Raw genomic sequence first — 13,590 nt, forward strand, 5'->3', positions numbered from 1 at the left:
AAACATATAATTTGCCTTACACGTCTTCAGGGAAATACATTTGAGAACAAACAAAAATCAAACAAAGGTCAAGAACAAGAGGTAAATACCACATTTCTAGGTTTCGTCCTGATTGCGGTGAAATCTCTTGCTATATTGGTAACGATTACATGTTTTTCTATGAACAAATATATATATATATATATATATATATATATATATATATATATCAGAGAGAGAGAATCAGAGTATGAGCAATGAATGACTATAAAAGGTGAGGGTCACTCAGTGGAGAATTATTCTGGATTAAATCATGGTAGGAATCCTGAGATTAAAAGATCACTGCCATTGCTATCACCACTGCTGCCACCACATAACAACAAAAAGGGGAGACAAAAAAGAAGGGGGGAAAGGAAAAACAAGGAAACTTACTTGAACAATATTTGGATGCGACAGCTGTGTTAGCATAGATGCTTCTAAAGGAATCCGACCATGAATGGGATCGTCCCTCCAGTTTTCAGTCAGGACTTTAGAACGAAGGATATATTTCACAATTACCTGCAGACACAAGTTAAAACAGAAAGGTTTTATACACACATGAAAATACATACATATACATATGATCTTCGAACGTTGGGCCACACGAAGACAATGACAAATAACTGACACCTTTGGCGATATGCCGTGCTTAAGAAGAGCCGTCAAGCTGAGTGGAATCGCAGTCATGCCTGATGCCAGTGTCGCATAACTGGCACCCTGGTGGCACATAAAAAAACACCCTTCAAACGTTGAGTGATATGCTGTGCCTGAGAAGACCCATCAAGCCAAGTGAAATCATAGTTGTGGCCGATGCCAGTGTTGTGCAACTGGCGTCTGTGCTGGTTGCACGGAGAAAGCACTCTTATAACTTTGGGCCTCACAAACGCTGGTGACAAGTGACTGAGACCTTTGGCAATACAACATGCTTGAGAAGACCTGTCGAGCTAAGCGAGGTTGCAATTCATGGCTGGCATATACAAAGCACCCACTACACTCTTGGAGTGGTTGGCATTAGGAAGGGCATTCAGCTGTAGAAACCATGCCAAATCAGAATGGAGCCTGATGCAGCTCCTCAACTTTGTAGTTTTCAGTCAAACAGTCCAACCCATGCCAGCATGGAAAACAGACGTTAGATGATGATGATGACATACATAAGTGGTGGCAAGTGGCTTAGTGGTTAGGGTTACACGGCTGGTGATAATAAGGTTGTGAGTTTGATTCCTAATGGCGTGTTGTGGTCTTCAGCAAGACACTTTATTCCGTGTTGCTTCAGTCCACTCAGCTGTCAAAAATGAGTTGTCCCTGTGGTTCAAAAAGGCCAGCCTTGTCACTGAATCTCCCTGAGAACTATGTTAAAGGTATGCATGCTTGATTAACAACTTGCCTTTACTTACATCATGTGTGGCTGTGCGGTAAGAAGCTTGCATCCCAACCACATGGTTCCGGGTTCAGCCCCACTGCGTGGCACCTTGGGCAAGTGTCTTCTACTATAGCCTCAGGCCGACCAAAGCCTTGTGAGTGGATCTGATAGACAGAAACTGAAAGAAGCCTGTCGTATATATTTATGTATATGTGTTTGTCCCTCCACCATTGCTTGACAACCGATGTTGGTGTGTTTACATGCCTGTAACTTAGAGGTTCAGCAAAAGTGTCCTGGGGTCGATTTGTTTGACTAAAGGCAGTACTCCAGCATGGCCATAGTCAAATGACTAGAACAAATAAAAGAAAAGAATGTCTGTGGAGTGCTCAACCACTTGTACATTGATTTCATGAGCAGGCTGTTCCTTTGATTGAATCAACTGGAAACCTCATTGTTGTAACCAATGGAATGCTAATTTTTTTCTATATATACAGGCATAAACACACACACAGATCATCATCATCATCATTTAAGTAATGTTTCCATGCTGGCATGGTTTTGGACAGTTTGACAGGATCCAGTGAACTGTAGAGCTGCATCAGACCCAAGAGTCAGCTTTGGTATAGTTTCCATCTTAATGCCAACCATGAGTACATCTTATGTGGCACTGGAACAGGTGCTTTTCAAATGGCACCAAAACAGGGTAAGACAAGCCTTGATGATATGCCATGCTTGAGAAGACTCATCAAACCAAACAAAACTGCAGTCGTGGCTGTTGCCCAGGTCATGTAATTGACACCCATGACATCATAGCCGTGACTGTTACTGGAACCTGGTGGAGTTCTCTGGCTTACCTGTTCCATATCTCCTTATTGCCCACTAGGGGCTAAACATAGAGGGGCCAAACAAGGACAGACAAAGGGATTAAGTCGATTACATTGACCCCAGTGCATAACTGGTACTTAATTTATCGACACCAAAAGGACGAAAGGCAAAATCGACCTCGGTGGAATTTGAACTCAGAACGTAACGGCAGACGAAATACCGCTAAGCACTTCACCTGGCGTGCTAACATTTCTGCCAGCTCGCCACCTTAATCTCTGGTTTACCTGTTCCAGTCAAACCAGTCAACCCATGCCAGCATGGCACGAAATGATGATGATGATGATGATGATGATGATGATGATGATGATATAAATAAGGGCAAGTTGTTAACCAGATTCACGTTTCGGATAAATTTCCACAAAAGACGGACACGTCCTGGACTCTTTCGTCCCTGTGTTAGTAAGCGAGAAACTAAAGAGGAAAACTTACCTCGGTGTCGGATGATTTGTTCACTGATACCACGACAAACCCAAATGCCCCGTGACCAATGGTGCGCAGGTTCTGATAATTCAAGTCGTATGCTTTGCATAATGGGTATGACTCTTCACCATCTCCGTTGCATTTTGTTCCTCCCCCAAAGCCACCATGAGATGAACAAGACTGGTAAAAAGAATGAAAGTGGGAGAAGGATAAGGAGATATTGCTCATAGAATTCCTCAAATGAAGACAATACAGAAGATATAAGTGCCGGCTGTGCGGTAAGAAGCTTGCTTCCCAACCACATGGGTTCTGGATTCAGACTAATAGATAAAAGAAGTGAGATATAAGTAATGATAACAAAATTCTGATTTAGGCACAAACAAGGCCAACATATTTTGAATGGAAGGGAAGACTAAGTCAACTAAATCAACCCCAGCACATCAGTGGTATGTTTTTTTTTTCTTCAACCCCAGGTGGAAGAATAGAAAAAGTTGATCTCAGTGGAATTTGAACACAGAAAATAAAGAGCCAGAATAAATAGCTCAAGGCAGAGAGTCTCAGATGGCATACACCGACACTAATAACACGGCCAGCTGTAGCTCTTACAGATATCTAACAAAGTGAAGGCAAGATGTCTTTAGCTGAGCCCACCCTGTTGGAAACATCCAAGCTATTTTGCCAGTCTAAAGCTAACTTACTTCTCTTTTGCCATCAATCTCAAAGACAGCTCTTCCCATCTTTCACTAATTGCTACAAAAACAATGAGAGAGTGAGAGAGAGAGAAAGAAAGAAAAGACCTACCAGATCTTCAGAATGGATCGATTCATCGTTGGAACAGCTGGTGAACCCAGCACGTAAACTAGCAACAGATGCATTCTCCAAGTCTTGGCTTACCCACATGCAAAACATCAACTCTCCTGATTCAAGCAACATTGGGTTGATGGCAAAATTTATACCTGAATGGTAAATAGGAGAAAAAAACTTTCACCTTTTTATTATGGCAATAATGGACATTGAAAGAATTACACAAATAATACAAATCATAATTGATTCTAAAATAAAGACAAGAACAGAAATTTTGGATCGAGGGGTATAGTTGAATGCATTGATCCCAGTACCTAATTGGTCCTGCATTTTATCAAATGTTTGGAAGAATGAAAAAAGCAAAGTAGTATGTGAGGAGATAAATAGATCAATCCTCATTTATCACTGGGGTTTGATTAAAAATAAAACAGGAAAAAAAAACAACCCAAAACAGTGACAAATGAATTAGTGATATATGAATCATCTCCAAGCACTTTGTAAATGAAACAAATAGTAGATTCACTGGCATCAAACTCACGACCCACAGCAGTGAAGCTTCCACTGTCAGGTATTTTCTTGATCATCCTTTACCTTTTTCTGTACGTAATACACTCATCTGTGTCATTTGTTAACACCAGATGCTCTCATATTGAAATGAATGGTAGATGCACAGATACCAAACTCACACTCCACAGCAATTAAGTTTCCATTGTCACATATTTTCTTGATCATCTCAACCTTTTCCTGTAGAGAAAGCATACATCTGTATCACTTATTAGGATCAGGTGCCTCCATGTTTTTTTTCGGTTTACTGATGGAATGTCGATGGGTATGAGCCTATAAGTTTGTATCAAAAAATACATGGCCTCACAACATAACCATGTGAACACAAGCAGCAGCCCATGCATTCTGGATGGTTGAGTACTCTGGGTGGTTGCTGGGGTGGGTTTTTGTAGTATGAACAGAAACTGATCATTGACTAGTGCTATCACAGATCAATCCATGAATAGGTAACAGGGTTCACAACTGAGTATCCCATGTTATCTTGGATCAGAAACGACAGAACCAGTGATAAACAAGGTTACATGTACCATTATGCATTTTGTCTCATGGTCTACTGGTTCTGCTAATGCACCCCCCCCCCCCCCACCTACACAAAAAACACACATACACGTGATGGGTGTACATGGATTCCATCTCCCAAAAGACAATGCTGCACATAAGTCTGGCACAGCAGGACGTACTCACCATCATCATATAACCACTGTCTACTGTACTAGCATAGGCTGAATGGTTTGAGAGGATCCAACAAGCCAGAGGACTGTGTTGAAGCTGCAATGTCTGCTTAGGCATGGTTTCTATGGCTGGTTACCCTTCCTCATGCAAAGTAACAACAACTCATATGAAACTCAACATAAGCACAAGGCCTTAATTAGTTGATTTAATCAACTCAGTACTTAACTAATTATTTTACCCTTTGTCCTTCCAAAGGTTGGCAAAGTCAACAGCGATAGAATTTACAACTTAGAACCCAGGCACAGGAATGGGTGTGTGATTAAGAAGTTCGCTTCCCACCTGTGTGGTTTCAGGTTCAGTCCTACTGCACGACATCTTGAGCAAACCAGTTCCTTGTGGGTGGATTTGGAAGGCAGACACTGAATGAAGCCCATAGTGTGTGTGTTTTCACAACATGTGATAATTGTAAATGAGAGTCACTGTCATACAAGCAATCCCGTTCGTTCCCAACTTCCCATGCAAATATACCTGGCCATGGGGAAATATTTCTTTCTTTGGAAACAGGTGAGGGTTGACAGCAGGAATGGCATCCAACTGTAGCGGCACAAGCAGTCAGCGCCATATTGGGTGAGATTTCATGGTAGCCATTGCCATCTCCGAGACTGGAGCGAGACCTCACCTGCATCCATTTGCCATGCACGAGCTCACAATGAGGCTTGTAATGGCAAAACTATACAAGGAAAGAAACCTCGAGGTTCGTTCTCACTTTTCCTGCTGCGACCGCTAGCTGAGCACATCTCACTAGCTTGTCCTCTACGCTAGTCCACTTGTCGCATCTCCTGAGGCAATGGGCCCGCGTAATGGAGAACGATGAATTCACACCGCATGAGATGGCTGCAAAGAGCAACATACCACACCTTTGTATATATTGTAAATAAATACTAATGGAGAACCTGCGTTTTGCCTAATACTTCTTTACTCGACTGCTGGAGCCTTAGCAACATGAAGAATAAGAAATTAATGGGAGAAAGGCGATATTCAACCGATATCCAGAACCTTGGCTCTCAATATACAACCACAGACAATCTGCCCCAACAAGTTCTGTCTGATCCATGCAAACACAAAAAAGTGGATGTTAAAAACGAAAATGAAGACAAACACAGGGAAATACTGCTAACCCTTTGCTTTGCTCTAAAGATTCTACCAGCTCATTGCTTTTAATAATTACACCGTGTAACATGATTTTTGTCCTTGGGTAGCAACTGTTTGCTTACCCCTAGAAAGTATGAAAAATGGTTAATATTTCCTTCAAACCTTGCTTTTGTTACATTTATTACATTTATTCAAACCCCAAAGAATCCCATTCCACTCAAAAGGTCCCTGAATAAGTATTGCTTAATGATGATGAATAAAACACCCATGTCTCCACGGGTGAATTATTCGAACCCCAAAGAATCCTTCTCAACACATGACTACAATGCTCCCCTGCTACTCCTACTCATGATCAGAGATGCACATACTGCCAACCTCTAAGGGACAGTATGGTTAAGGTCAACTGGTTAAGGTCAAGCAATTGATAAGCAAATTTGTGGTAGTGAACAGAATATTTGCTATAATGATATTTCTGCTTCAGCAACTTGGGACTGAATCTGTCTGAAATGTAATGGAAAATAGATCAGTTTCCTAACAAAAGCAATGTTTGAAAGGAAGAGTAGTCATTTCCTTTGATTCCTAGATAGAAGCAAATAGGAAATAACACTTTTTGACCAAAGACAAAAAAAGAAAAGTAAAACTTTTGTAACACACTTTTATCCAAACAATGACTTTTTTTTCGCATTGCTGCAGCATCATGGTGGGAAGTATAATTAATTAATTAAGTCAACCATAGCATATGTCTGGTATTTCATTGACATTGCAAGGTTGAAAGACAAAGTAAACCCATGTGGAATTGGAAGTTAATAATGGAGGGATGCCAGTTGGAATACTAAGCAGTTATTTAATATAATTTGGGCAGGATAAATAGCACAAAGTATTTTTGTTCAAATGAACTGGTTTCTTTTTTTATCAGTTTTCTTGCCAATACATACATTTTTTTGCCAAAATAGATTGAGGAAACACACAGGCATGGCTGTGTGGTAAGAAGTTTGCTTCCCAACCACATGGTTCTGGGTTCACTTCCACTGCACAACATTTTGGGCAAGTCTCTTCTCCAATAGCCTTGGGCCGACCAAAGCCTTGTGAATGAATTTGGTAGATGGAAACTGAAAGAAGCCTATCATGTGAGTGTGTGTGTGTCTTTGTGTCTGTATTTGTCCCCCACCACTGCTTGACAACCAGTGTTGGCATGTTTATGTCTCCATACCATAACTTAGGGATTTGGTAAAAGAGACAAACAGAATAAGTACTAGGCTTCAAAAAAATTAAGTACTGGGGTCGATTAGTTCAACTGAAACTCTTCAAGGCGGTGCCCCAGCCTGGCCGCAGCCTAATAAATGAGACAAGTAAAAGATTAAAAGACAAAAGACACACATGATAGGCTTTACACAATTTCCATCTCCCAAATTTTACCGGAAAAATATTGACCAAACAGCTTTTTATGGTAGAAGGTGGGATAATATTGAGACAGAGCTGAAAAAGCAGGGATCTAGCAGGAGAGCAGCAGAAAAGACGGACCAGAGTCGAACAATGGAGAAAAGCCTTTGATGGCCTACTCTCCATAGGGAGTGAGGGTCATTATGTAATGTAAAGGTGGTCATAGGTACATAGAAAGCAATGCACAAGGGATATCACCTCCTGTTTCTGCCATTTTTTATGGTTATTAACAAACTTCATGCTTGGCAATTGGTGTTGGGTTGTTTGTGTCTCCTGTAACTAAGTGATGAAGGCCCATGCCTTAGTGGTTGAGGTATTCAGTTGACAATCGTGAGGTCATCAGCTCAATTCCAGGCAGTACATTTTGTCCTTGAGCAAGACACTTCATTTCCCATTGCTCCAGGCCACTCAAGACAGCGTGCAGTAGGACTGAACCAGAAACCACATGGTTTCAAAGAATCTTTCTTAGACATACAACCATACTTGAATCCTTGATAACCGGTGTTGGTTTGTTTGTGTTCAACACTGGTGAAGACATGTGGCTTCGTGGTTAGGGTATACAGCAGACAATTGTGAGGTTGTCAGTTCAATTCCTAGCAGTGCATTGTATTCTTGAGCAAGATACTTTATTTCATATTGCTCCAGGGCACTCAAGATGCAGGAACCATATAGTTTCAAAGTATACTCCTTAGATGCACAGCCATACTTAAATCCTTGGCAACTGGTGTTGGTTCATTTGTGTCCCCTGTAACTTAGTGGTTCAACAAAAGAGACCTATAGAATAAGTATCAGAATTTTTTTTTAAATCAAGTATTGGGGTTGATTTGTTTGATGGAAAACCCTTCAAGGTGGTGCCCCAGCATGACCATAGTCTGAGAACTGAAACAAAGATAAAAAATAAAAAAGGTAGGATTGGTTATTAATAGCAATCCTATTAATAATGTACAATGTCTTAAATTTGGAGTTGGTGGAGGAGGTAGGGTACAGTTGATTATGTCAATCCTTGTGGTTAAGGGGGCCAGGGTGAACAGCAACAGATGCACTGCTTCATCCTCACCCCTTCTTTCTTCACCGCCGCCGTTGCCGCCGCCACTGCCACTGCCGCCACCACCACCACCATGTTCCTTTGTAGTCTCTTCATGTTTCATTTACTGAGGTGGAGTTTGCACATGGATTTGTGGGAGGGACAGTTGTCAATCGCACCAGCCCCAGTACTTCGCAGGTGCTTTTTTTTTTTTATTCTTATCAACCTTGGAAAGAAGGACGAAAGGCAAAACTGGCCTTGGAAGGATTTGAACTCAGAATGTAAAGGGTTGTAATTAACCCATTACCTTCCATAACTCTATTAACTGGAATTTTTTTTTTTATGCAACTTTGATTTCTAGCATAAAACAGCCTTAGAAACATGCTGGAATGATCAAAATAACATTTCAAAATAGCACTTTAAATAGAAATAAGCGAGATATCGGGTGAAAAATTAGCAAACCTCATTTGAACATCAGAGAAATATACCTAGTAGATATAGCAAAAAGGTTAGATATGTGTAAATATTGACAGATAATTAAGAAATTTGTAATTTTTAAGTGATCTCATATGAGATCACTGGTAGGTAATGGGTCAAATGGTCGAGAACGTGAAGGGGACGGATGGAGGAGGAGATTGGGAGGGTTGGCTTGAGAAAGGAAGACACCCAAAACCAGGCATGATGGCGAGATGGTGTGAGGGCAGTTGCTATGGCATTGAGGTAGATCTGGCTGCCCCCATTAACGGGGACAAAACCCGGATTGAAAACACTGGATGATGATAATGACGACATTACTCCATAAGGAACATAGGGCCAGGTTCCTGGTTTCTTTGGCATATACATTCCTCCCTGGATGGGATGCCAGTCCATTGCAGGATTGCTCACCTTTGCCAGCAGAGTGGATTGGAACAATGTGAAATGAAGTGTTTTGCTTAATGCAACACATCGCCCAGTCCAAGAATTGAAACCACATCCTTTCGATTACTCATTTTTATCAGCCATGTGAACTAGAACAGAGTGAAATGAAATATTTTGCTCAAGAACACAACACATCACCCAGTCCAAGAATAGAAACTACAATCTTATGATCACCAAGCCATGCACCTCCATGCTGGCGTGTCACAGGATTACTCATTTTGGTCATGGAATAAAATGAAATGAAGTATTTCGCTCAAGAACACAACACATCGCCCAGCTGAAGAATTGAAACCACGGCCTTTTGATTGTTCATTTTTATCAGTTGTGTGAACTGGAACAAAGCGAAATGAAGTGTTTTATTCTTTTATTCGTTTCAGTCATTTGACTGCGGCCATGCTGGAGCACTGCCTTTAGTTGAGCAAATTGACCCCGGGACTTATTCTTTGTAAGCCTAGTACTTATTCTATTGGTCCTTCTTGCCAAACTACTAAGTTATGGGAATGTAAACACACCAGCGATGTTGGGGGGACAAACACAGACACACAAACATACATATATATATATATATATATATATATATATATATATATATATATACATATATATACGACGGGCTTCTTTCAGTTTCCGTCTACCAAATCCACTCACAAGGCTTTGGTTGACCCGGGGCTATAGTAGAAGACACTTGCCCAAGGTGCCACGCAGTGGGACTGAACTCGGAACCATGTGGTTGGTAAGCAAGCTACTTACCACACAGCCACTCCTTGCTCAAGACTACAACACATCGCCCAGACCAGGAATAGAAACTACAATCTTATGATCATTAAGCCATGCAACTCCATGCTGTAATTAAATGCCACAGGGTATTTTGTTTGCTTCTATCTGTCAACCAAATCAAGATACAAAAATTGTTCTTACCAATGTAGGATCCATCCTTGTGGACACACATTCCTGAAAACTCTCCGTCCGTGAACTCATCGAGGTTGCTGAGGTTTTCTTGAATTGATTCGTTGTCCTCAGGGACGTCATCCATCTCACTCTTGGTCTTGTTACGCTGAATATGGCTATTTCGCATAGCTGTTTTCTGGTAGTTTGGAGACAGATGTTTGACAACTGATGTTTTAAGTACAGCTTCAGAAATCACTGTCTCGTGAAGACGAGGATCGAGGACAGGAACATTATCAAAAGCCAATTTGCTCAGCTGGTTTTTATTATCGTTTGGAGATTCTCCTATATCCTGGATTACTAAACTGATAAAAATCAAAAAAAAAATAATAATTTTTAAACGGTGAAAACATAAAAACTTATAAACAGAGTATATTCAGATGATAAAAGATGCTGGGAGGCAAAGTTTAGTATTTCCTGAATCTCTCATCATCATCATCATCGTTTAACATCCATGTTCCATGTTGGCAAGGGTTCGATGGTTTGACAGGAGCTGGCCAGGCAGGAGCCTGCACCAGACTTCTGTGTCTGTTTTGGCAGGGTTTTTACAGCTGGATGCCCTTCATAACACTAACCACTCAGCAGAGTGGACACCACCCAGATGATAAGAAGAAAAAGATAATCTCAGAAGGGTAAAAACACAAAAACACACGCAGTAAGTAAATCAGATGATGACGGACATCGGATTTCCTCATCCGCACCCCAACTCTTCCTAGTGATATATTCCCCCAGCTCTTCTATACTTTTGGACAGAGTAGCCATCTCAGGCACTGGCACCCTTCACAACTGTTGTATTCCTCTCGGGGGACTCGCAGAGAAAAGACAACGAGTTGTACAACTTAGTTATTACATTTATTTATTAATTATAAACAAAGAACGCATTCACCGAATGTTCGTTATTAAGAAACAAGAATGTTGTCCTCGCCATATATATCAATAACATTCCACTTCGACAGTCATTCAAAACAACAACGAAACAAGGACTTCAGACGAACCACGTTGAAACATGGGACCTCAGACGAACAACACACAAATCCAACAGTCCATATAACAACAACCTTCAAGGTGAAGAGAGCTCAATCACTGGCTGCAGATCTACTACTTCCCAGATACAAGTTAAGGCTGACATACACAGAATAATTGCTGTTCATTTTTAACGTCTACTTTTCTATGCCTGCGTTAATTAAATGGAATTTGAGACAGGTATTCTATAGCCAGATGCGCTTTCTGTCGCTTTCAGCACTGGAGATGGCAGAAATTTATCTCGCCGCTAGTGATATAAACAAGAATAAACAAAAGTCAAATATGAGAGTTTCTTTCATGGTATCTACCACTGTATAGCTTGCTTTAACAGGACATCCATGTTTAAGTGGGAATCGAAATTAAAATAAGCATAAAAAAAAAAAATTGATTGTAGTTTTTAATTAATTTAATACTAACCTCTTTTGCAGCATATCTTCAGTTTTTTTTGAACTGCCACAAGAGCTTAATATATCACCACTGTCAAGGAGGTCTTCATCGTAATCTTTTCCTTGACAAGACTTTTGAATTTCTTTCTCCAAAAGTTCAAAGCTGTCTTCTTCAGAGTCTTCAGAGGATGCTAGCATTTTATCCGTTTTGGATTTTTCAAAACACATTTTCCTGGGAGGCAGTGCTTTGAAACTCCTTCTCCGCCGTAATTTATAGTTTGATGGAGGGGCTTGTTTGGAAACCGACTCAGTCAGGGAAACACTCATTCTGTTTATAAGATTAACGTTGGATTCTTTCTTATCAACTCCACGTTTTCTTGTCAGAGTCTTCTTGCGGTCATTAACATCACCTATACTGTCAGCAGCCACTACATTCTCATGAAAGCGTCCACTGTCAAGATTGTTGTCGGAACCAAATTCACTGGGCAGCAGTTCACAGTCTACTTGAAGGGCTTTCATCTTAGATTCAACTAAAGTTAGTTCAGAACCAACAGATTGTGTTCTTGAACAGAGCTTGGTTTTACAAAGAAAGCTGTTATCATGTTTTATCGCTACAGCCTCTGTTAGGAGATAGTCATCAGCCTTATCATTAAGATTTTCGTTTGGCGAGCTGGTGTTTTCCAGGTGTAAGCTCTTGTTATGGAATAATTTATCACCAGTTGTGTCTTCAGTATTGTTGCTAATATATAAATTAGATTCTACAGGAGTCTTTGAATCCTCAATGGAAGTGAATTTGCTGGTCTTTAAATCTTTGGCTGTCTTGTCACCATCTTCAAACTGGTTGCAAGCATGATCACCATCACCATCACCATCGTGTTGTTGCTCCTCAACAGACAGCGTAGAGCGAGCTTTTGCAATTCCAACATCTGGGGCACATTTAGACTCTTCAGGCTTTTTAGTAGTAACGCCTTCAAGAGGATCTGGCTCCAGTATCACAACAGAACTGTCTTCAGGGTTTGAGAACAAATCATTAGTCAAAACTGGCTCATGCTGCCTGTCCTTCATTTTAACGGCAGGCAGAAATAACAGATCTTCATCTATCACAGAAGGGGTGATTTCATTATGGTTTAAGCTTTTTGAAGAACGATATGGGGTTGAAGAATTTTCAGGTTTCAGTTCCTCCACATCCTTCATCCAGTTACTGAAATCAAGTGTGCCCTTTTCTTCAGCATTTCTTTCTATAAACTGGTTTTCTTTCAGCATTTCTTGGTGCTTGTGGTGTGCTATATTTCCTTCAAGGGTAGCCCTTTTGGAGCCTAGAAAATTATATTTAAACAATATTAAAACAACAACAAAAACAAACAAAAAGAAAACAGTTAAGCACAGGACTTTTAGCTCAAAGAGGTATCATTTAAAGTAGTGATTCTCAGCTGGGGTCTATATGGTTTTGGGCGGGGTCCATATAAGATTTTGGTGTTAAAATTCATCTGCAATAAACTGGTTATACTTTTTATAGGGTGTCCACAAAGTCTGGGTACAGGGAGTAAATAAAATCATAACATGTCTTCTTTTTTTAATTTTTTAATTTTACAGGAGAGTAAATTAATAGCCAGATTAAAGGGGCTAGTTTTTTGAAGCAAACAAGAGGATGGGAGGGAGGCAGGCAGGCAGGAGAGAGAGAAGGAGGGAGACAGAGGATAAGGAATAGAGGAAAGGAGGGAGAAGAGGAGAGAGGGAGAAGAGGAGAGAGAGGGAGACGGGGAGAAAGGGAGAAGAAAGAGAGGAAGAGGAGACAGAGAGGGATAAGAGGAGACAGAGAGAGAGGGAGAAGAGGAGAGGGAGGGAGAAGAGGAGAGAGAGGGAGAGGAGAGAGAGAGGGATGAGAGAGAGGGGGAGAAGAGGAGAGAGAGAGGGAGAAGAGGAGGAGAGGGAGAAGAGGAGAGAGAGAGGGAGAGGGAGAAGAGGAGATAGAGGGAGAA

At 40.9% G+C, this 13,590-nt stretch overlaps 1 protein-coding gene across 7 annotated transcripts in view; it reads right to left on the reverse strand.

The window, feature by feature from the left end:
• The window catches only part of LOC106879922 (PAS domain-containing serine/threonine-protein kinase), a 95,080-nt gene that overhangs the window by 8,367 nt on the left and 73,123 nt on the right, over positions 1–13,590 (reverse strand). For all 7 annotated transcript variants that reach the window (XM_089341884.1, XM_089341885.1, XM_089341886.1 and 4 more), the window contains 5 exons: positions 11,643–12,927; positions 10,176–10,507; positions 3,485–3,639; positions 2,693–2,863; positions 412–537 (listed from right to left, as the gene is read on the reverse strand). In XM_089341884.1, coding sequence (XP_089198010.1) covers positions 412–537; positions 2,693–2,863; positions 3,485–3,639; positions 10,176–10,507; positions 11,643–12,927 — 2,069 coding nt within the window. The remainder of the gene's footprint in view (positions 1–411; positions 538–2,692; positions 2,864–3,484; positions 3,640–10,175; positions 10,508–11,642; positions 12,928–13,590) is intronic.

Source organism: Octopus bimaculoides, chromosome 25 (genome assembly GCF_046866305.1).
Source record: "Octopus bimaculoides isolate indiv1 chromosome 25, ASM4686630v1, whole genome shotgun sequence".
Taxonomy (NCBI): Eukaryota; Metazoa; Mollusca; class Cephalopoda; order Octopoda; family Octopodidae; genus Octopus; species Octopus bimaculoides.